Source organism: Tigriopus californicus, chromosome 9, assembly GCF_007210705.1.
Source record: "Tigriopus californicus strain San Diego chromosome 9, Tcal_SD_v2.1, whole genome shotgun sequence".
Taxonomy (NCBI): Eukaryota; Metazoa; Arthropoda; class Copepoda; order Harpacticoida; family Harpacticidae; genus Tigriopus; species Tigriopus californicus.
In genome coordinates, this window is record NC_081448.1 from 320,343 (window position 1) to 343,398 (window position 23,056).

The 23,056-nt window shown below is 46.8% G+C and overlaps 1 protein-coding gene across 2 annotated transcripts in view; it reads left to right on the top strand.

Moving 5' to 3' along the window:
• Nucleotides 1-22,274, top strand: part of LOC131887107 (transcription factor Maf-like) — a 34,247-nt gene extending 11,973 nt beyond the window's left edge. Inside the window, exons 2-3 of one of the 2 annotated variants that reach the window (XM_059235631.1) lie at nucleotides 21,107-21,224; nucleotides 21,321-22,274. In XM_059235631.1, the coding sequence (XP_059091614.1) occupies nucleotides 21,107-21,224; nucleotides 21,321-21,377 (175 nt within the window). In that variant the 3' untranslated portion in view covers nucleotides 21,378-22,274. Of the gene's footprint in view, nucleotides 1-21,106; nucleotides 21,225-21,316 lie in introns of both variants that reach the window. The other variant, XM_059235630.1, reaches the window with a different exon arrangement.
• The last annotated feature ends 782 nt before the right edge of the window (nucleotides 22,275-23,056 follow it).

The window sequence follows — 23,056 nt, forward strand, 5'->3', positions numbered from 1 at the left end:
CTACCTTACTCCTTCACTAATTGCAACGTTGAAAAGCTGACGGGATGGCCCATTGGTGCCAAAGTCTCGGATCAAGGCACCTGAATTAAGTCATGCTCCTGCCACGATTCATGGTGTGACAACCGGACCACGCCGCCACAACGACATACGTACATTTACCTCGTACGAGTAACTAGTGACTGAATTTGGTACCACTATGTATTCATTTCCGACCACGTAATTGAAACACCCTGCCCTCCAATTACGTTTTTCTTCCTTGCGCATGTATGCACAGCTTCTTTCAGTGACGTTAGTTCAACATTATTGACATAAAGGGTGGTTGAAGATAGATCTCCGCGTCGATTTTGCGTTGCCTGAACGCCACGTGGTTCGTCACCTTCTTGCGGTTGTTCCCATTAGAGTTTTCCAATGTCCCACTCCCACCATCTCCTTCCTTCCTTCCCTCCTTCTTCTCCTCCCTATTGGTTTGTCGTTGGCAGTTCGTAGCTACCACTAGGTAGCTGCTATGCTATGCCTTGCTATGCTATGACGGAGCACCAATTTGTTGGCCATTGTTAGACATTAGATTAGGAGAAGACGAAATTTGTCAATGGCCCTGGCCACTGACGTCAAACCAAGCGGTGTGAAACAAATGTTCTTCCGAGAAGGTTTCCATTGTTGAGTCAAGTAACTTAGTAATGGAATTGAGGTGGGATTCCAATGGCCCAACTACGTATACATGTGCAAGTACCAACAGACACAACTCAAAAGTTAGAGCGTTCAAGGTGGTTGTGAAGTTCCTTGTATATAATAATGCAAGAGTTGTTATGCTTTATTTTGTTCTATTTAGAGAACATGTTTTTTTTCTCATTCCATTACTTAACCAGAAAGCATTAAAGACTTCACTTGCGAAGGGTGTTCAATGCCGATGTACGGGTCCTATTCCTAAGGGAAAAAAAATTCAATTAAAATTAGTCTCTCAGCAAGCTTTTTAGTTTTAATAAGATAAGATAATGGTTGATTATTTATTCATGTAACCGGTTTCCCAGGTTTCTCAACCGAAACAAAAAAAAATAGTCAGAAAAGTTAAGAATCTCTTCCGCATTTTGAATTATCACTCAAAATAAAAGAGTAACATCGATCGTCATGGGCTTACTAATGGTCTATGGCCAGTCAGCATTATCCTTTGATAACGACAAACCATAGCAATAAAGCAAAATCGAATCAAAGTAGACTACGAAACTGTTCGAACTTGCAGTGGGCCATAATATAAGTCACGTTTGGCCTGGAATCTAACCCGTAACTAGACTTGATAACTCAAAGACAAGCTTTCAATAAATCAATTCGTCTAGTTTCATCTTCATGAGGGAGAGCAAAGTCAGGGAAAACGTTCAGAGACTTGTAATAATTCAGCATTATTTTGCACCAAAACAGTTCTCTTGTGTCCGTACCATTCGAGAAACTTGATTCATCCTTTGAAGATGAAGGGGTGCACTAGAGTCAGACTTGGAAAGGGGCAGGGCCCGTTCAACCTGGTTGAGCAATCGCATGCCTCTTTCGTGTGGTCATCTCTTAGTGGACCGTTAGTTGGCCACGGTCCACTAAGGATGATCTTTTTGCACTGGGTTAACCCTGTATACGCGTACACATCCTCTCTAGTTATCCTAAAGAACTATCCAAAAACATAAGACCTGTCAGAGACACTAACACCAGGTACATCTAAAAATCATTCATTGTTCTTAGAACCGGCATTCATCCTGGAATTGCAATAAGATTACAAATTTTGCTTACTCTGGATATCACCAATATCACATTATGTACAAACTTAGGTACTTAAACGAGAAAGGAAAAAAATAACCGAGTGGGGAATTTGATCGGGATCAACAATGCCCAATGGCAGAAAAGGATCAAAATCAGACCCCAAAGTTGGGAATCTAATGCATTTGTGAATGTCTGTGTGGGAGAGTGAACGTTCGTGTTTCTGTCTGTCATCCCATGGTACCCGGTGGTTGAGTGGTTGGGTGGTTGGGAAAGATACCGCTCCCCGTTTCAATGAACAACCGGAATTTTGAAATGGAAGGCGCTTGAGTAGCCAGGTGAGTGAACCTGGAACTCTGGCACAATACCATGCTCGATCGAAGAGGCACTGAACGAGAATGTTCTGTGCCAGTTCCGGATTCCACTCCAAATACGAATCGGCGAAAGAAGCTTGCTTCTACCTCGGTCCCAAGTTTGGGCTGGTGCTCAGTCCAGTTCAATATTGTAAGCCTTTGGTTTACCTTCTTAACAAAGACAGCCAATGCCACCCACCCACTCTTCCAACCAACCAACCAGGCAGTTTGTCTGTGAGTCTTTCAGTCAGCATTGCAGGTCCCATTTGTCTTGTTGCAAAAGCCTTTTCAGGGAACGCTTGCGTTTGTGAGCTGAACATCGAGTACTACTCCACAATGGCGCCATGAATATTTGATGGCCTTTATTCTTTCGTTCAAGTTCCGGAATCCAGCCAGTCAGCCAGCTGGCCAGCCAGCCAGTCAGCCAGTCAGCTAGCTATATTGCTCATATATACGTAGTGTGAAAAGGGTCATCATCACTTGGGGAACGAATGTTGGCCCAAAGAAAAAGAAGAACCCTCCCACCTCGTTGTATCCAAAATCTTTCTTTCTTTCAATGCCCAATTAGCTCCTACCCAAGACATACCTTGACGCGAAATAGTTCCTTTTTTGCTCGAGTGTCTCTCACTTTTTAGTAGCATGCTCGTGGACACAATTGGTCAAATGACAACTCGAGACACTTTATCAACTGGACATGACCTGATTTGGTTGAATTCAGAATCTGAATTTCAGATTGACCTGGCAATCAGTTCGGCGGTTCGGTTCGGTTGGTCAACATCATGGTTATTCATTATCTACTACATGGCATTTCCATTGAACTTGTTGGATGGGTCAGTTCATTGTTAATAATGTTTCCCAACCAATATCGGTACCGATAAAATAAGTATTGCAAGCTCAAGTATTTGATGCTCATCCCGTCTGGCAGCATGAAACGCTGGACAGAGGGCTCTTAAACTCGCATTGAAGCTCACATATACGTACGTACACTACGTATGTGACTATGAATGTTTAATTGGGGCCCAATCCAACGCTTATGGTTTGCCTGCCCTCAATCCTAGTTTCATGTCCAGTGGCCCGGACTGTTGAACTGATAGATGGATGGTGTGAGTGAATAAGATGAGGAATGGTGGTTGGCTTGGATCTTCTGGATCTTCTGGATCTCTTGGTCTGAGTGCTTCTTCATTTAAAATCTGTTGTGACAGAGGAATTCCGTCTGGAGCGTCTCCCAAGCTTAATTGCATATGATAAATTGAGTTCCTCGATCTCAACTTCTGAATACTTGCCGCTTTTTTCCTCCCTTTCGAACCAGCCAGTCGACCAAGTAACCAACCAGCCAGCCAACCAATCAACCAACCATCATCAGAGACGTTGCTGAAGAAGCAGTTGGATCAGACCTCAGGAGTTCAATCGAGGGACTAAATGAGTCAAGATGCTGTCGGTACCAATGCAGTTCCTCTCCTCAAAGGCTGCACTGACTGCCTGGACTACATACATTCAACAGCAACCATAAGGGATATCTATACCTGTATGTACTCGTGCAGTGCGGATGCAGAGTCAGGGCACGGACATCAAAGGTCACGAGAATGAGTTTGACCTTACGTGTATTCCACTGAGCCGAGACGGGAGCCAAGTGGGTGGCTGCATTGCTTCCTATTACCCATGCCACAACAACAACAACAACAATTGCTATTATTTCCTCATTGGTGATGGAGAGCAGCATGCACTTTGCAGGCATTTGAGTACGTCGATGGATTGTTGTCAGGGTGGAAGTGGTGGGGTACCAATGCTCGAGATGGATATCGAGCTAATTACTCGAAAGAAATCCGGACCAAAGTCCACTTGAAAGCGATGGGAAGCAGGCAATAATCATTACCATCCTCACCATCGTCGTCGCCATCCTCATCACCATCATTACCACCACCACCACCACCACAACCTACCACCTCTATGTGCCATCCATTGAGTGAAGCGGGCTAGCCAAGCCGAATGGAGAACAGTGGAGCAATCACACTTGAGAAAGAATGGATAAAAGGGTTCTTTTTTCCTCCGTGGTCGGCCGTCGATCGCTGGATGCAGAGTACGTTGGCTCGATTTCATCCCGAGTCCATCAACCCTCTCTAACTTAGTCTGTCTGTTTGTATGTGTGTCTCTCGTTCCCTTTTGTCTTTATGTGTATGAGTGTGTGTGTGCGTGTGCGTGTGTGTGTGTGCGTGTGCGTGTATGTGTCTTTCGGGAGAGACGATTCGTCGCTCGACATGGGGAATGGCCACAGGAACTTCAAGCTTGGAGTAGACCTCTGTAGTCGGTGTGTACCCCGTTGGATTCCACTTCTACATAAATAGTATTGATGTCGTATTGTTCAACGAGCAACTGGTTGTTGCTGATGTAGTTGTTGTTATGGTTGTTGTTGTGGTGTTGGTGTTGGTGGTTGTGTGGAACAATGGAAAAAGTGGGCCGCTATTTAGAGGTGCGGAGAGCTGTTCTGGCTGGAAAATGAAGAGCTGGTTAGAAAACAATTTGTACTTGAGTTATGACTCTCATGCGAGCATGACAAAACCACCACAACTATACGACTCTTTGGGGTTTGGACTGCTTTAAACCATAAAATCTGTTTGGATCCTAGTTTAGCATGATTGGAATCTTGACAGGAAATGAAGACGATTTGAACGGGGATCCAGTTCCAACATCACAACAGGATGGCTCGCACTTCTACCACCCAACATTGATGGGGGAAGAGATCAAGGATCGAAACTGCGCTCGATCCATTTACGAATGAAATAGAACTTACTCTGGTTATTCTGCCAAAAAAAAGAAAACCATGAAACCATGGTTCATAGGTATAAGTAGGTTCCCATGACAAAAACAGTTCAAGGCAGATGCTCAAGTTGTCTGTCTGTCTATCTTTTTTCTCCTCTTTCTTTTTGTTTCTCACTGACGGCACTGAAAATGCGTGGTTTGGTCTCCTCATGGTCTCTGGATTGGTTTTCGCTTTGGCAGCTAGCAAATCACTCATGAACTCGTTGCAAATAAGGCCATTTTTCTTGCTTGCCTCAGACAATTATCTTCAATCTCTTCTCTTCTCTGTGTTCGTTCTTTCACATCGCTTTGTTCGCTCTCTAACGTACCTAGCTCCATATACTGAACCTACCGTATGTACCCGTTTGTGCATGGCACATTGTGGCTACTTACAACGTCAAGGCATACTGTATGTATAGTACGTATGTATATACGAACGTAAGTACGCGTACACATTTCACGATCAGGCATCCATCGTCATTCCTATCGTTCTCTTTCTGACAGATCAGGCATTGGTTGAAACCAAGAGTCCATTCACGAACAGCTTCCATTGGATTTTACTCCAATTCAGAAATGCGGAAGGTAGTCAAAGTGGGATTTCTGCCAGATTTTCTATTCTCGCTATTCAAATATGGTTTGAAAGCCGTTAAGGCAAGAATCGTCCCTGCAATAAGGATCAGATTTCAAAATAGTCGAGCAATCTACGTAGTAGGAGAGCCAATGAGCAGTTTGGCAAGTCATTTAAACCCGGGTGGACTGATACTTGGCCAACGTGAGACCCCGACTTTGACCTTTGAGATCGGAACCAAAACTTGGCAATCGCCATGGATTAAACACGGACCCTTGAAGAGCGCCCACAACATTCTCGAGCTAGAGATAAAGTGGTTCGAACCTAAATGATTTAACTCACATTTCTCATTGATGGCTTACCGGCAAAGTCAGAATAAGGCCTTGGGCTTTCGGAGCGTCCAAAAGTGAGCAGTCGATCCTGAACGTACCAAAGACCCTCCTTACTACCAAGGCTCGCTCGCAATCAACATTTTGATTGATATGGTGTGATCGTAAGTAAATAGAGGGGCGCAATTTCGCCAGGTGGCATTGACTTTCGGCTGGATGCACGATTTTCGCCATGTTCGGGCAACGTGGTCGTCGGGTTTGACCACCAACCATTTCGCGGTGAATTGACAGTCTGCTATATTGCGAAATTCCAACGATTTTGTTTCAATCTCGGCACGCAAGTGGTTGATCCAAAGTACGTCGGTCGACATGGAAATTGGTATTGTAGTCATTTGAATTCAATCCGGGCTGTATCTTTTTGAGTCTTTTCCCAAACTTGCCGGGCTCAATGCTTTATGGTGGCATCGGAATTGTACAACGTGGAAAAGGTGTCATGAATGAATGATCTATGGTATAGGCCGTAACTGGGAAGGTGCTGCTGTGGCTGTTATGAGCGTGTATATCACTCCAATGGAGAGGATGATTCGAAGTATCTCGCCACAAAAGCCAGAGTAACAACATTAAAACGGCCATTGCAGAGAGGCACGTTGGCATTGGAATAATCATAGTGTAAGCGCTTTAACGGCCAAAGCTGAAGGGAACAGAGAACAGAACATGTTTACTACCCCGGCATGAAGTCATATGTTTGGCCTTATCCATCATTTGTAGCATACATATCTGGAATGACTCCATACGGCTGGTTCCCCCAACGATCTTCGTTCGAAGCGAGCTCCACCGTCCTGAAGAAACTCGAGCATTGTCGAATGTATGAAAATTAGTTTGCATGGAATATTCTAATGCTAATGCTATGCTGGCTCGAAGATAAAAGAGCACTTCAAAGCGACGCTCCACTGGTTTGACGTCTCTCTCACAACTGAGAACTGAACTACGGTACAAAACGGGTAGGTGGATCCTTGCCACCCTCATTATTACTTATCGTTGAAATCAACGAGGATGGTTCCGCCAGAGCTGTCTCCATTTTGGCCCGTTCAAATTTCAAGCCTACCTCACCCTGCAGCTCTGATTGAGATCTGAAAGATGGGCCCACAGTACTTGGGGCGGGGAAAATGTGTCTTTCCTTTGTTGGGTGGTGAAAACCACAATGACGGTCGGTCAATCTATGAAAGGGTTCGAGTTTGTTCTTGGTTGTTCCCCACATGTATGTATATATGGATGGATGGATGGATGGATGGATGGATGGATGGATGGATGGATGGATGGATGGATGGATGGATGGATGGATGGATGGATGGATGGATGGATGGATGGATGGATGGAGAGCGAATCCCAAAAGAGTTTCCAAGAGAGAGACACACAGAAAAGGGAGAGAGAGGGGGAGAGGGCTAGGTGAAGCTAATTCAACGCCAAGATCATCATGCACTTCCTTGCTCTTACTCATCCTTATACACTCGCTCAGCGTAACCAGGTCGTCTTGGCGAAATCGTGCTCTGCTCTTTCACATTTCCTACTACAACAGTCCCATCCAACCTCAAACATTAGGGTGTGTATGTGTGTATGTATGTGTGTGTGTGTGTGTGTGTAAGTGCGCATGAGTGTAGTGTACGTGAAAAAATCGTCCATCACTACCGTCCTAGATGGCAGATTGGTTGGCAGATGAGCATGACTCTCACATGCATTGATACGAGAATGGGGAGCGTTCGTTTGGCCACCCCAAATCCCTGTCCGACCTTGTTCTCATTCTCCCAATTCGATTTGGGGGAACACGACAGAGTTGGCAATGTGATCAAATCGAATTGGGACTGTGGGGGCCAGCCATTCCTCAGTACAACTCATTGGAGGGAAATCCCTCATTTGAAGACTGTAAATCATAGATAAAGGCAACGTTTTCTTCTGACTAGTTGGCAGTGGTCGGGTCTATCCAAGACGATACGGACTGGTCTTGGTGCTGAAACAATGTGAGCAACAAGTTGTTCCACCCGGATCGTTCACGTTCGCGCAATTTCAGACGCACTCTTCGAGCTTCGAGAGGAGCGCAGAACGTACGGTACGTAAACACATGATGATGGTTTTATGGTTCCAGTGAGAACTCGGTGAGGGCAAAAAAATCAGAATTGTGTGTGTCTCGTTTCCCTACGATAGGTGTGAGAGTGAGCGAGTTAGTGAGCACTTCACATACTTGTCAGTCATAAAGCCCGGCTAACTTTACCACGATCAAACAAATGTGGAGAAAGATCCCTTTTGTGGCTTTAGCGATTGAAAAGATTGCCATCTTTTGAATTTTAATGATTCCGCACCTCGTTATGTTCACGTATACTCACCCTCACGCTCATGCAGTATGTGCGAGTACCTTTAGTAGTAGTAGTAGTAGTAGTAGTAGTAGTAGTAGTAGTAGTAGTAGTAGTAGTAGTAGTAGTAGTAGTAGTAGTAGTAGTAGTAGTAGTTACGTCTGTACTTGCGTGCAAACTACACAGCCCCATTGGTATGCACTGCTCCACTTGGCATAATGGCAAACTTAGGATGGAAGAGTTCAGATTAAGTCATACTCGGCCACTGTAGGGATGAACGTATGTAGTATGTACGGTATGAATGGGGATGTACTACGTACGTAATGTACAGGAGGATATGGGGTGCCTCCTTTGGGGTTTCGTTTCGCGTGCATGTATGCCCAACTGTCATGAATAAGATTATTAGATCTCATTTGGGGCTCAAGTGAGAAAGTATGAAAAGTGTGATGGCTGCTCGCACCACTCTGGCTACCTCTGCCGAGAAGTTGAGACAGGACGCCACCGAGACTTCCATCTTTTGTACTCGAAACTCGTATGCTTGGCTCTTGGCAGTCAAATGGTGGAGAGGTACTATTGCACTCTCTGACTGGGAAAAACGAACGAACCCACCGCATTTTTTATGATAAAGACCTCATGACAATGGTTTCATCACGACGACCACGTTCTCAAAGATTACCCCGAGACGAACTTTTGGCGATGATGAACCGGGTTCTCCCTTGGAAAACATGGAAAGCATGGAAAACGTCACTGGCCATGTTGCGCTCCAGGATCACCTATGGGCCGTTCCAATTCTGGCAGACGGCCTTGCCAGAGAAACCCCCGCTCTACGTAAGTAGCGGCTTTAACACGATCGACAAGAGGCTCGATTTCACCTTTGACATTTGTTTCCAAAAGTGGTTGACGAGCAGGAAGGTCGGCTCTCTCGCGCTGGACGGGGCTGCACTCCCAAGTTGCATGATGCTCTTTGGCATTTCATACAGTCCACCGGGCATTGCTCAGCTTGCTTCAATATCCTCAATGCTCTCGTACCAAAGAGCAATCATCCAATGCCGGATCGGATCGGAGAGTACGTTACTCCGCCGAACCCTTCGAGAGAGTTCTCGCTGTACAAGGCCATAGTATAGTATAGTATAGTATAGTATATGTACGGCTGGAAAGAGACAAAGAGAGAGAGAGAGAGAGAGAGAGCAACGCGTTCAAAGCGTTCAAATCGACGGGCCCATCACAGACTCAGCACCAAACCATCGCCTATGTTATTGCTGTTGTTGTTGCTGTTGCTGTTACTGATGATGATGTTGTAATGGCCTCGGACGGTATCGTTGTTGCGACCGTTGGCTTAGTTGCCCATTTCGATCGGATTCGTTGCTGTGTTGTTGTTGTTGGTGGTGGTGGTGTTAGTGGTGGTGGTGTTGCTTCAAGATCCGGCTTCTCCTGAAATACAACCATCCATCCACAAGGTCCAGCCACATTTCAGCGTGTCGAGAGTGCAAAGAAATGTGCGGACTGCACTGCACAATGTACGTTGTAGGTGCGTGCGTGCACAGTAGAGTAGCATGTTCGTGGTGTACAGAATGTAGTTTATACTATACTGTACACGTAAGTACAAGGAGGTCTACACACTGCTACTTAGGCGTGTTATGACATTGTCTAGTGTCCCATTGTTATAATGGCTGTTGGCTCATGGCTAAGTGTTCCAATGAAAGGCGACTTCTGGTTGGATATCATGCTTGGAATGATGCTTGGAGATAGATCGCTTGTCCATGACACCGGTCTGTGGTCACAGAATTAAGTTGCTCATCACGTTTAGAGTTTCAGCGTGCTTAACGCCAACAACACCGAAGATGGTGGTTGGGATAGATGACTCCGCTAGTGGGACGAAAGTACATTCGATCCACAAGAGTTCTCATGTGGGAGAAGAGATTTCCAGATTGCGGGAAACCCTCAATTTTTTCACTTTAGTAAGGTGATTGAGGTCTACTAATGTATGGGGGTTGAGAGATACAGGGATGGAGGGAGTTGATCTTGATTCCGGGGGGAGGGAAAGTACTATTTTTTGACTTTGCGGTTAGCTGATCTCCTGCTCGTAGTCCGAGCGATGGAGGGTGGCAGTAACGAGTGTGTGTTTTGGTTTGCGATTGTGTGCATGTGTTTGTAATAATAATAGGCAAAAGCGGATAATTGCCTCATTGTCTTGTGTGGTGGTGGTGGTGGTGGTGGTGGTGGTGGTGGTGGTTAATGTGGACCACTGCGCACCGCTCGACCATTATTGAAGCGTGATTGACAATTAATTGCCTTTTCTGCTTCGAGGCATTTTGGGATGAACTTCCACATTCTTGACAGGAGCACCACCACCTCAAAACAAACATCCGTACACAAGAGTATCTGGATAACGGCTACCACTGAGGTTACTCAAAGTAATTTCGAGCCTAATTTGGCTGTGAATTTCTACAGTGACAAGGCGATAGATAGCTCCATCAAATGAGAAGTTTGGATTCTGATTTGAGTCTTTTCGTCCCTAAATTTGAAAGGTCTTCTAGTGCTGATTTCGCATGTTTTGACTCCTTCGTTGTGGGTCCCTACGGTCGCCAATTGGGATGATGTTCCTATGAATTATCCTTTCTTTAGTACCCACCACTAAAACGAATGGAAGTAGGGGACTGTACATTGCATGGCGCAATCATACTCATCGTGATGGGAGAATAAACCCCTGGGCGTAATAGTGTCGTGCTTTTAGAAATCCCTAGCTTCCTTTACATATCATTGTGAAAATGCCAGGTTAGCGCTGATTGCATTCATAATCATCAATTTGGGTCCCTGTCAGCCAGGACAGAATTTTGACCGCAAAAATGGAGTACTCGTACTTCTTTGAAGGCATGGATCGTTCCCCCAACAAGTAGTGGATGTGACCACGTGGGCAATTGGCCAATTGGCCCATGTACCCACAGTATATCTAGGAGGCTGCTCCGCATGGCTTTTCTGAGTGTGGCTGAGTGAGAGAGCCAGTTGGCTGAACAGATCCACGTTAGAATGCTTTGTTGCTTGTTGATTGACTGGATGGATGAGCTCTGTTCTGCGAGTTCTGGTTGGCCATTTCTCTCTGTACTGTACTAGGTGTTGATTATCGATGGTTGTTCCATTAAAATCCCGCTGGTTTTGTCTTGTCATGGTCAGGGGATTTCCAATTCCCTCTCAAAGCATAGCACGGACGTGCTCTACTCTCTCTCTCTCTCTCACTCCCTCACTCTCTTTCTCGCTTTTTCGCCGCTTTTCTTGCTTCTTCTTTCGCTTTGCCCATGGTGTGTCGCCTCCAGAGCTTGGTTCCTTCTTTGCTTGCACATCGCCCCTCGCTCTTGGCGGCCTCTACCACTTCGATGGCCATCTCCATCCACCTCGACCATGACCATCCCCATCATGTTTCAGTTCAATTGTTGCAAGGTGTCAACACACCACGCTAAAAAGTGTGGTCGAGATTCTCCGGGCAATTCCCCCTTCAATGATTCCTTCGTCCTCGTACACTTCTTTCCACCTTTGTCGTCCGTCCACCTTGAGGTCCGTTTGACGTGGTCGTTTGAAGTCCCGGTATACCCGATACGTACGTATACTGGCCTGCCAAGGCAACGTTGCTCAGGTGTTGAGTGATGGTTATGGATGGTAGTTCAGGGGGTGGCGGCGACGTCGGGAGTGCCAATGATAGCAGTGGCAGGCACAGCCTTCGAGAGGCCCAGAGTCCTTTTCGAAGACATCATGGCCAAAAAAAAGTAAATCTATCCCAGTCATCGTGATCATCACTTCCCTCTCGTTGTCCGCCTCTAGGGGCAACCTTGCCCTGGCCATCAACGCTGCGTGTGTCTTCGCTTTGCTTCTTCTTCCCCTTTCCTTCTTGTGTTCCTCCTCGCGGCGATTTCCCCTTTGCGCTTTCTTTCGGGGCGAACTTGGTCCAACGCGCTTTCGAGTCGAGCTTCGAGCGGAGCGAGGTCCGGGGGTGGAAGTCGCTCAAAGGCCCGGGAGTCCGGACATGTGTGTAAGCGTGTGTGTGACAATTCCCTCTCTTTCCTTTGATAGCAATTTGTACATGACCACGCCGCGCTCGAGCGCGTGTGTATATGTGTGTGTGTGTGTGTGTGTGTGTGTACGTGTCCACGTGTATGCACCTGAGTGAGGGAGTGCTCTGCTTGCGCTCCGGATTCTCATATGATCTTACCAGCACCTCTCGTTCTTTATCGTTACTTTACGTACGTACTTCTGGCGTCTTACCACCATCACCACCAACAACCAGACAGGATCGATCCATGGATACGAGAGAGTTAAGGGGGAAGGGGGACTCACTGTAAGTACGATGTGCACATGTGAATGAAGAAACAGACGGAGATTCAGATCTGGCACCTTCTTCGTTGGCCGGCCTTTGACGAGGTTTGTCGGCTTAGATGGTTGTGTGCGACGTGCGCGGGGCCAGGAAAAAGGTGCGTCGTCCGTCGTGGTCTTGGTCGTCTTGGTCGTCTTGGTCGTCGTAGTCGCTGTTGTTGCACTGGTTTCTTCTCCTTGGTCTCCTTCGTGTGTGTGCGGGTGTGCTTCTTGGATTGTGGTGGCCGCCTACTTGTTCTTACTTGTTGGTCGGTGGGGAACGAATGGTTCCTCCTCGTTGGTGGGTTAGGAGCTCACACCTTGTTGTTCTCTTTTGATGAAAGGAGCTTTGAGGCCATTAAGTCATTCACAGTTGGCCAAGACACATCATTGGGAGAGGTTCCTGTCAACCAACCCTTGGAGTCTTGAGCCTTGCCAGTGATTTCCTAGTTACACTTGTTGTTATCGTTCCCTCACTGCTACTTCAAGTCTGCAACGACACATAGCCTCCATAGCCTCCATAGCTTCCATTGCTACCATTGCTACCATTGCTACCATTGCTTGACACTGCCATTGAGACGAGCACCACCACCACGACTATTGCTGCTAGCGCTCCTACTTTTGTCGTTTCTTTGTATTTAACTTCCTCTGATTTCAATCTCCTTCATCGTCACCATCCAGTCTGTCTAATTCCTGACGTGGTTTTGGTGTGTTGTTTCGAACCAACCAACCAACCAACGACGACGCGACAACAATACACATTCATCAAATTTGAAGAAAGAAGCCTTTTGGGAATTCGATTCTCGTTTATTCAAGTCTCAAACTAGATAAAATCCCTCGGGTAAGTTTGACCTCGTCCTCTTCTTCTTCTTCTTCTTCTTCTTCTTCTTCTTCTTCTTCTTCTTTGTAAGCTCCTTTTCTCGCCTCCCCCCTCTATTTGTCCTTCATACATTGATAAATATATTTAGATAGATTAGTAGATAGATAGACGAAGAACGATATCTTTCGAAATTGCGCCACTCTCTCTCGTGCTCTCGTTCTCTGTTTTTCTTGTTACTTAATGACACAATCAATATCTCAAGCCTGTCACTCAATGCCGACGACGACAAACACACTTGAAAGGGGGTGGGTGGGTGGAAGGGGGGGAAGGAGTTATGCCGATAATTTCTCGTTCATTTTTGTAATCATTATTAGGGTCGAGGCCCGGTTGGTTGGTTGGTTGGTTGATTGGTTGGGCTCTGAAGGGCGGAAGCCGGTCCAATACCAACCGGTCTTATGAGCGAGCAGTGAATGTGTGTTTATCCAAGGAGACCGATAAAACTCTTTTTGAGGATGGTGAGTGTGTGAGTGAGTGAGTGCGCAAGAAAGAGCCTTTGTCAGCTTCTCCTCTGCGCAGAAGACATTAAGCGAGAACAAGCAACCGCAAACGGAGTCGCATTCAATTTGAATCGAGGGTTGAGGGGGAAGGCTCAAGTCGTGCAAGTCCAACATACCAATTCCAAATCATGAACAACGAACCATGCCAGCCAAGCCAGCCAAGCCAGATGCTTTCAAGAGACGAGTACATACATACATACATACATACATGTATAAAAAAAACTCGTGAAGGGTAAGAAAGGAAGATGACTTTACACTTATTTCTTGAATACCTCTTTGCCCGCATCAGCATCAGCATGAAATGATAATTTCAGATTAAATCTCGGGGCTGGATACTTGGGTGTAATGTTACTGGTGCTGATGGTTGGATGACTGGTGGGCTGGATTGGATGGCTGGCCGCTTGGCTGGTATCTCCAATTTGGTCGCCTAAAGAAGTTGTTCGAGATCAGCTCGACTCGTGGATTGAATCCAGGGCGAATGAAAAACATTCAAGTTCCCCTCATTCACTTGGCACTTGGAAAGCCGACTTAGCCGAGACAGACCACTGCCCAATGAAGAAAGGGTGAAGAGAAGGGTGGTTGGTTCGATTCTCGGCGATCCGTGGCGTGGTGAGTCGCGCAGGGGCCCAATAGACAAGTAGCCTGCCATCTTTGAATTGAAGGAAGTCGTTTTTCCTGTTCAATCGAGAGCCAGAGCAAACGTCGGGAGTGATTTATTTCTCATCTACTGTTTGATACAAAAGGTGAGTGAGACCGGTGATGATGATGATCATGATCATCGGCCTTGCTGCCCTGAACGAGCCTCAACCGGCAGACACCTCTACCCAACCAACAGGCTTCTTGTTCATGGAGCAAACAGAAAGATGGACATAAATAGATAGTCAGTCAGTCAGTCAGTCCACTTTGTACTTTGAAGCCGGCCAAAATCCCACCGCAAGTACAAACCTTTTATTCCTGCCTTCGCCCGACATGAGTTGCTTGGATAGGATCAAGAACTTCTTCATAGGATAGAGGGGATGACGGAAGGAAAGAAAGAAACTGCAGGAGGAGGAGTGGTGATCTCGTTCTTAGCACCATCTCGGATGATGAGCGTACTTTGAATCTTCGTTTAGTCGGGAGTTTCACCTTTTCAAACAGAGAAGAGCAAGAGACAGAGCAAGAGAGAGAGAGAGAGAGAGCAAGAAAGAAAGAACGGGCGAGAGAGAGAGACTCATCTGCATAACCCACGACATTGACGTTTGGCGTTGGTTTAGGGTCTGGATCTGCGTGAGCCTGCGTACTGCATGCAGTGTATGTGTATTTGTGTGCGTGTGTGTATGTGTGTACTCAGAAGATATGGATATGGTTGATCCAGTTGAGCTTGATAGACATGGTTTCGGCAGGTTCTTCTCTTTAAAGGGAAATCACAGCGTGAAATCGTCATAATGTGTACGTAGTCGGTAGTGCTGGCCAGGATGATGACGATGATGATGACGATGATGATGACGATGAGTCCCCATGAACAAAAAATCCGAGAGAACTATGGAGAGAGATGGCAAGAGAAAGAAAGAGAGAGAAAGAAAGAGAAAGAGGAAAACAAAAGTTTACGAACAACCGGGAGCGTCTCGAGCCAACGACAAGGCTTCTTGACGAACAGTTCATGGTCGTAGGCCCACTGTCACGTAGACACACCCACCTACCCTATGGTAGTGCATTGGCTTGTACGAGTATGTGGGGAAATGTCACCTCAGTTCATCGAGACATCGAGAAGCACTCAGTCGGTCGTGGTCTTCGGCCATCGTTCGTTGCCAGTTCGTGTCCGGTATATTTACCTTCACACACTCACACACTCACTTAGTCAGTCCGTCAGTCAGTCTCATTTAAGTGGGGAAGGAGACTCAGCCACTTCTTTTTTAGCAGTCTTCTTCTTCTTGTGGTCACGCACAAATGGTGCATTCCAAAATGATCAATGCCGAAGGATCATCTGGAGGACCCCCTCTCTTATCCAGTGAGTGTACCCACCCATCCACCCACCCACGGGCAGTGGCGGCGGCGGCAGCGGCGGCGGCAGCGGTGGTAATGGTGGTGGCAGCCACTCATCCGGCCACCATCATGATGGCCTTAAACCACATTGCTCTATGGGATGGATGGCTCTCCGGCCAGACGAGTCTATTTCGATCTGCATTACGTAAGATCCCGGAATTGGCCGAAATCCGTGAGTGAATCCCAGTGAGTGACTGAGTGAGTGAGTGAGTCTGAGAGCTCTGTTGCCTTGAGGAGAGCTCGCTAGTAGATGGATGGATTGTATTCGGCAATACATATGGACTTACTTACGTAGGAGATGCGAGAAGAAGCAGGAAAAAAAAGAACCATGTGCGTGCATTAATTCGTGATGATTAAGTCCCTGATCCGAGACCAGATAGTTGAAGGGAATGTATCTTAGAGGTACCAGAATGCAGAATGCGAGTTTGAGTGTGGCGTTGAACCCGGGCCAGTTTGTTTGGAATCGTTCTCTGGAGGTGATAGTGACACGACCGTGCCAGAATGACAGGCGAATCCGGACCTGGAGACGGGTGAGCACTCACTATCTGGCCTAACAGATTCGATCGCGGGAAATTTGATCGCGGGAAGACGGTGCATTTGACTGAGCTGGGAGATGATCTAAGAGTAAAATCCACCTTCATGATCTCTCATTTTGTGCTAATTAAGCGAGTTGGAGTGTTGGTTGTCGTCGTCTCTTATGGTTCAATGCCTCGCTCTTTGATGGGGTAGGTTGCGCGCAGGGCTAACTAGCTTTCCCATTGAAGGTTTCTTGTGAGCTCTGGTCTTTGTGCATTGTTGTTTTTTGCTACATATAGTGGCATCAATAGTGATGGTAGGCAGGCAGGTAGGCAGATGAGGTATACACGTTTAATTCTGTATATTTGTGTCATGGCAGCGTTTGGCTTTTTTTTCAATATGGCCAAGGTGACTTGCAAGATCAATGGAATGCGTTTCAATCCACTTTTGGTGAGATGAAATTTCCACCACTTTCTCTATGTGGTACTTGTCCGTATTGGTAGGCGCTCTTGCGATACTGTAATCAGGAAGGTGCAGTTCCAGTGGCGATAGAGCTCTTGCATTGGCTAGGTACCGGCTTTTGAGGCGTTGTAGTAAGAGATGAGTACCACACAATCAGTGTCAGGAGGATCAGTCCTCTGTCAAAGAAGGTCATTGTAGCATTACGACCACCCTAATTTGATTTTGCAAACCCACATGCAACTTCCCGATTCTGAGCTTTGTCTCTGGCGGAATTTGAAAAATCGCCTTCACCCCCGTCCAAATTGCGAGTGCGAGGCTGTAAATTCTTTGCATCGGCATTCGGAGGAGACGGAAGACCCAACACCCCCCCCCCCCCCTTTTCCCCCCCTGCCTTGCCAGCCAACCCCCGCCCGCCCAGAGACTCCCGGGAGAACGTCCTGAAAATGGATCCAGAGTGCACATTAGTGCAAACAAAGGTCGAGTCCACCACGATTTTTGCCTGAGACTTCCATCATGTTTGCACTTGTCCAAGTATCCCGTCCGGTGTCTCTCCCACATTCCGTCGTCGATCTTGAACGGTCGGTCACCTGGACAAATTTGAGGGAGGGCTTGTTTTGCCATTGAACTAACCAACAGTTGTTGGTTGGTTCCACGTTGCTCACTCCCGAGTGGTTCAGCCCTGATGGAGTTGGCGGAGGGCCGAGGTTGGCCCATTATTATTTGGCCGAGGTTGCATCAGTCAACGACACAACGTGTGCATGTACTTGAACCTAACGATGGTAATTACTCGTGCGATCAGAGTTGGATGGTGGGCTGGCTTAGCCTCTTGGTTGGAGTTCCCTCTAGACCTGTGGGCCTGTTCTTGAGGAGCTCAATGGGCGCCCCTTTTCTATTTTTTCTGTCTCTCTCTCTCTCTCTGTCTCTCTCTCTGTGTTTCCGTCGACCAAACACATTCACGTCATGTGAACCGTGTGCATAAGTATCTAGCCAGTTGTCTGAAAAAATAATCTCACCTCGTTTCGCATCTCTGGCTTGGCTTTTTGGAATTGCACTTTTGCAATTTGCTCCAGCGCAACAGTCAGGCAGTCAACCAGTGAGCCAGCCAGTCAACATCCATTGGCTGGGCATAATCCTCGACCATGGCGAAAATTCCTACCATCAAAAATTGAACAAGACATGTGGAGGGCGTTTTGGTAGTAGTGTCGTCTTCGAAACTTGGGGATGGATGCTGAGTTGCCGGGTGGAAGGAGTCTTGTGGTCTACGAAATTATTTGTGGGCTCATGAATGAGTAGTTAGAGTTGGCTTGGGGATCTCGCCAACGACGACGCACTGGCAATTACCAGGTCCTACTCCACTGTAAACCATGATTTATTGCCAACCACGTACCAAAATCTGCCACACTGACATTCAAACTAACTTGAGTTAATATGTAGTGCCTGTCTGCTTTTGTGGAGTGATCTTTACATTCCCAACTTCGGCCAGCTACCAGCGACCAGCGATCAGCCCCACGGTCCCGACGACACGAAAAGTTGGCGTCAGTTTGAATGGCCGTGGCTACCACCATCACCACCCAAAATGGCTGACCAGGGTGTGATCTCGGTCAGCTGTCGATTGAAAGATCCCGGGTGACAAATCAAAAACAAAACTGAACACTTTGGCAACGACAGCTGAGGGTGAGGTCTGCTTTGAAAGGCTCGTTGCACTGCGCGAAGACTCTTGGAGTTTTATTCTGAGCGAACAAAATTGATTGGAAGACACCATTCGAACTCTTGGCACAGAGGGTTATCTATCTTTTGACGATTTCTAAAGAGCCTCCAGTCGGCAAATACCCACGTGGGGCGGCATGCAGGGTTGGGTAGAGGGGAGAAGGCAAGACATTTTCGGTAGAGGGCCACCGACTCAATTGAACCACATTCATTGTTGGGCTCTTCCTCCTCCTCCTCCTGCTCCTCATTCTCCTGCTCCTCATTCTCCGTCTCCTCCTCCTCCCTCCTCCCTTCTCGTCCTCTCCTTTTCTCTGGGATATTTTTCCTCAAGAAAATCGCTCAGATAATGATTACACTCTTCAATCATTTTTCCCTTATCTGTCTCATGACATTAGAAGTTTACGTCGAAGCCCACACCAACCCTGGCCTCTAAAAACTCGTGAAATGAAAATGAAAACATAAAGAGCGAGGATACCAAGACTGAACTGACAAGATAAAGGCCGGAAAATGGCCGACAAAGCTTGAAGAGTAGTATTCCGGTTTACTTATGTACATATACTGGTAGAGCCAGACCTACAGTTATTGGCACGTTGATGTGACGGGTTTCTTTCCAGGCAGACATTGTTCATGCCAGAAACAGATGGATTCGTCAATCGGTTTTAAATTCATATACGTACGTGCGGTAGTTTCCAAATCAAATCCGAATGGAACCAAATCGTCATTGAGAAGGAGACGACGGACGGATGAGAGCGGTGAGCTCCCTCGACGGATCCAAAACTAATCATTGTCATTACCCTCATCGTCAAGTGCAAACTTGTCCGTCCGTCCGTTCGACTCACTTGCTTCCTCCACTTCCTTCCACGGCTTAATCAAGTGAAAGAAATCTTCAATAACTTGACGGGGGTTTCTAGCATTCATCCTTCTCGGGAACGAGCTCGCTCTAAGAGCCAACTCGCGGGTAAAGTCAAATTAAAAAAGATTCATCTTGATCATCATCCTGGCCGCAAACAAACTGCAAAGTGCAAACTGCCAATCCACGACGATGGACTGCCTTACTTCCAGCTGAATGGGAATGGGAGTGGCTAAGGAAGTAAGAAAGCTCGCTTTAATGATCTCAAACCACGCCCTCTCGGCAATTTGAGGAGAGAAAAATCCGCCAAAAAACTAATGACTTTGTCTTGAAGCCCACTGGGGTCTTCCTGTAAATGGTTCTTGTTGGTGAAGTGGTGAAGATGGTCGAGATTAAGTTGATTTAGTAACCTCGAACACGGGCTGCAAGGACAACAATGGCGTGAAAAAGGGTTGCTGAAATCATGGAATTGAATCCTCGGAGCACAAATGTGTTCGTCGTTGATTTGATTAACAAACAAGCCATGTGTGCTCAACAAGGTAGACTGTGCTCTTACTGACAACAGCCTCCTCTCTCCTGGCCTCCCTGCTATAAACCATTGGCATTGTTTTCATTTTGAGGGGTTGGGCAACGCATAAATAGATCAATCATAATCCAGGTATGACGGCCACGACTGAGGTTGATAATTCTCGCCTCTTGTTGTTTTCTCCGATCATGAAGTCATTAGTGGACATTGATGGTTCTTGATGAAGTAACAGGTCCGGCCGGTGGTGCTTTGGCTACTTCTTGTTCGCCGTTCCCGATGACTGAGTGACTGGTGCTCGGGGTGTTTGCAGGTAGGAGATGGTTGGAGGACCGAGGAGTTGTTAGGCTGAAGAATCAAGGGATTCTTGCTTGTATCTCTAATTGAACAATAGGGCATTCCCGCCTCTGAGAGCCCAGCTATTTATTCGATGCTGACGCCATGCATTCAGGGTTGGCTGGATGGTTGATCAAATAACCTCCAATAGCCACACTGGACTCAACTATTCCAATGGTTTGCAGTCGATTCCAAAAGTCGGATTCGAGGTTTTTTCCTGCGTTTCTTTGAGTTGTTCCTCTCCCTGGTAGAGGCTCTTCGGATGGACCAAATTTTTGATAGATATTTTTTTGCGTTTAACAATAAAAAAAAGTGTTGACAACGGATGACGTTGAAACCTTGAACAATTCTTAATAAGCCCGTTGGTTTTGATGGGTACATCTTAGTCCAAGAATTCCATGAAGCGCAACTTTTGGGACTCACTAGGTACAGAGAGCTCTGCTTGTCTTGCAACGAAAAGAGTGAGTAGCCGGCCGACTAGTGTGCTCATCTCAGTCCTACCATCCATCGGCTTCAGATCTACCACCACCAAAGTTTGATATTGAAGAGACAATTAATCATCCTTCAACCCATGATTGGATGCATGAAGCGAACTCATAGTCCGCTTATACTCATGCGCCCGCCCCGCCCCAAATTCATGACGCAGTCCATCTTCTTAGAGCGACGCTCGTCTCAGCTTTCTCTCGGCCCAAGATTTGATGAGCCCATTAAACATGGTTCAAATGGTTCAAGACCCGAAACGGGCCCCAAAACTTACATCGACATGGCATAAGCGTGTTTGAAAGGTGCCATCAATGAAAGCACTTGGATCTTTTATTGTTCTTATGTTCAATTTGCTTTCCAGACGCCGGACGTTGAAGAATCGGGGTTACGCGGCTAGTTGTCGAATCAAACGCCTGGAACAAAAAGGAGACCTCGAGCACGAAAAGGGCAAGGAATACGAGAACCTCGATCAAGTCCAGGTACAGTACCCCGGGATTGCTCCCGTTGGAAAGCTCGCTCCCATCCTCGTGGCCTAAGATGAGTGTCATAAATGGTTTAGTTCTGGTTTCAGGAAGACATTCAACGCATGGGCGAGGAAGTCCAAGGTCTGCACCGCAAATTCGACGCCTTGAAACGGTTCGCCAACCAGAAGAAGATCCGGCTACCCGTGGAATTCGAACAGTATTAGAGCCAGGAAGCCGTCAGGCCTCTCATAATTCCACGTACCATAATGACCTCATACTTTCATGTCCATTCCAAGTGTGTTTATTTCTATTGATGCTCCCATTGAGTGAGAGTGGCTGGCTCAATACCGCACACAAACACACACACACACACACACACAGGCACGCACCACCCGCTTGAGAAACACGTTTTCCCGTAAGGGGCGCTGCTCAATGAGAACCGGCCAGATTCATGACTCGAGGAGTCAAGGAGTCGAGCAGTCGAGCAGTCGAGCAGTCGCTTTTCTTGAGTTCAAGTTCGTGAGTGAGTGCGTGCATGCGTGCGCATTGTTTGTTTAGTTTGATCCATTCATTGGAGGGTAATTATCACTCCGCCTCGTTCCTGTAAAAAGTACTGTGATCTGCCCCGAGGACTGGAACCATGAAGATCACGAATCTCGTTTTGAATGGTGGAACAACCACCACCACCACCACCACCACCACCACCACCACCACCACCCGGTCCAAAAGGGCCCTCAGAACGAAGGGAGTGGGAACGGTTGGTTTTCCAAACAAGAGCAAGAAGAACCTGGAAGAAGAGATGAGAAAAGAAACAAGTGCCAGACACCGTGAAGATGACGTGTTTCCCCGTTAACCTGCATCAACATTGCTGAACACGTTTGGAGCCAATTTGATTTGGGTTAATGGTCGGAGCACGTCATATCAGAGCCACGAGGTCCAAGTCTTCTCTTTCCCATGTCCATGCAGCCAGTCCGTATGCATAAACGAGTAAGTCTCCATCGACTCGATCCAAATCCAGTTCTCTTGTATCACCTTTGATGAAATAAACAAAGTTCTCTACGCATCTCACGACACAGTGGTGTATTCGCGTTTTCATTTATATGTAAAAAAGACCTCTCCCCGGGTCCCTCGTACAAATTTGGCGAGGCTTTGGTTTCCACACTAACTATGTAGTCCACATTTTGCTTATTGATGAAGGCCCATTGCGTTATCTTCGAGAAAGGAGTGTCAAGCTCCCTTGAGCCTTGCACAATTCCTCTGATCGGCAAACCTCTCACCCCGACAAGTATTGTATGTAGAGTAGGGGAAAAGGAGGAAAGGACGGAAAGAAACGAATGAACGGGGACCCTTGGGGCAGCTAGCCACCAACGAAGGCTTCCCCCGGCTTTTGAAAGGGCAGATTTTCAAATTAATCTTTCTTGTCACAGTGGCTGTTGTTGCCGGTCGAGGAATAATTCGTTGGGGCAATTGGCTGCCCGGATCCCAATCATCAATCAATGGTCTCCTATGGCCATCATCATCATCAACATCATCATCATCATCATCGACTGCTACTGTTCGGCTATAGCCTCGGACCTGCCGCAACTACTACGCCACATTCACAGTAGTAGTAGTAGTTGTTGTAGTAGTACATAAGCTTGGCTTACTTCATTCACTCTATCTACGTAGTGGGGTAGGATAAGGAGTTCTTGAATCGAGCTCCCCTCGACAAGGGCAACAAGGACCACCTTCATTAGCGAGCCTGAATGAAAAGCTGTCCCTCCCCCTTTTTCCTTGTGGGTTTATTTTTTCATCTTTCAAACCATTGAGGCTTAAAATCCACTTGAACCCTTTTTCTCGTTGGCCTC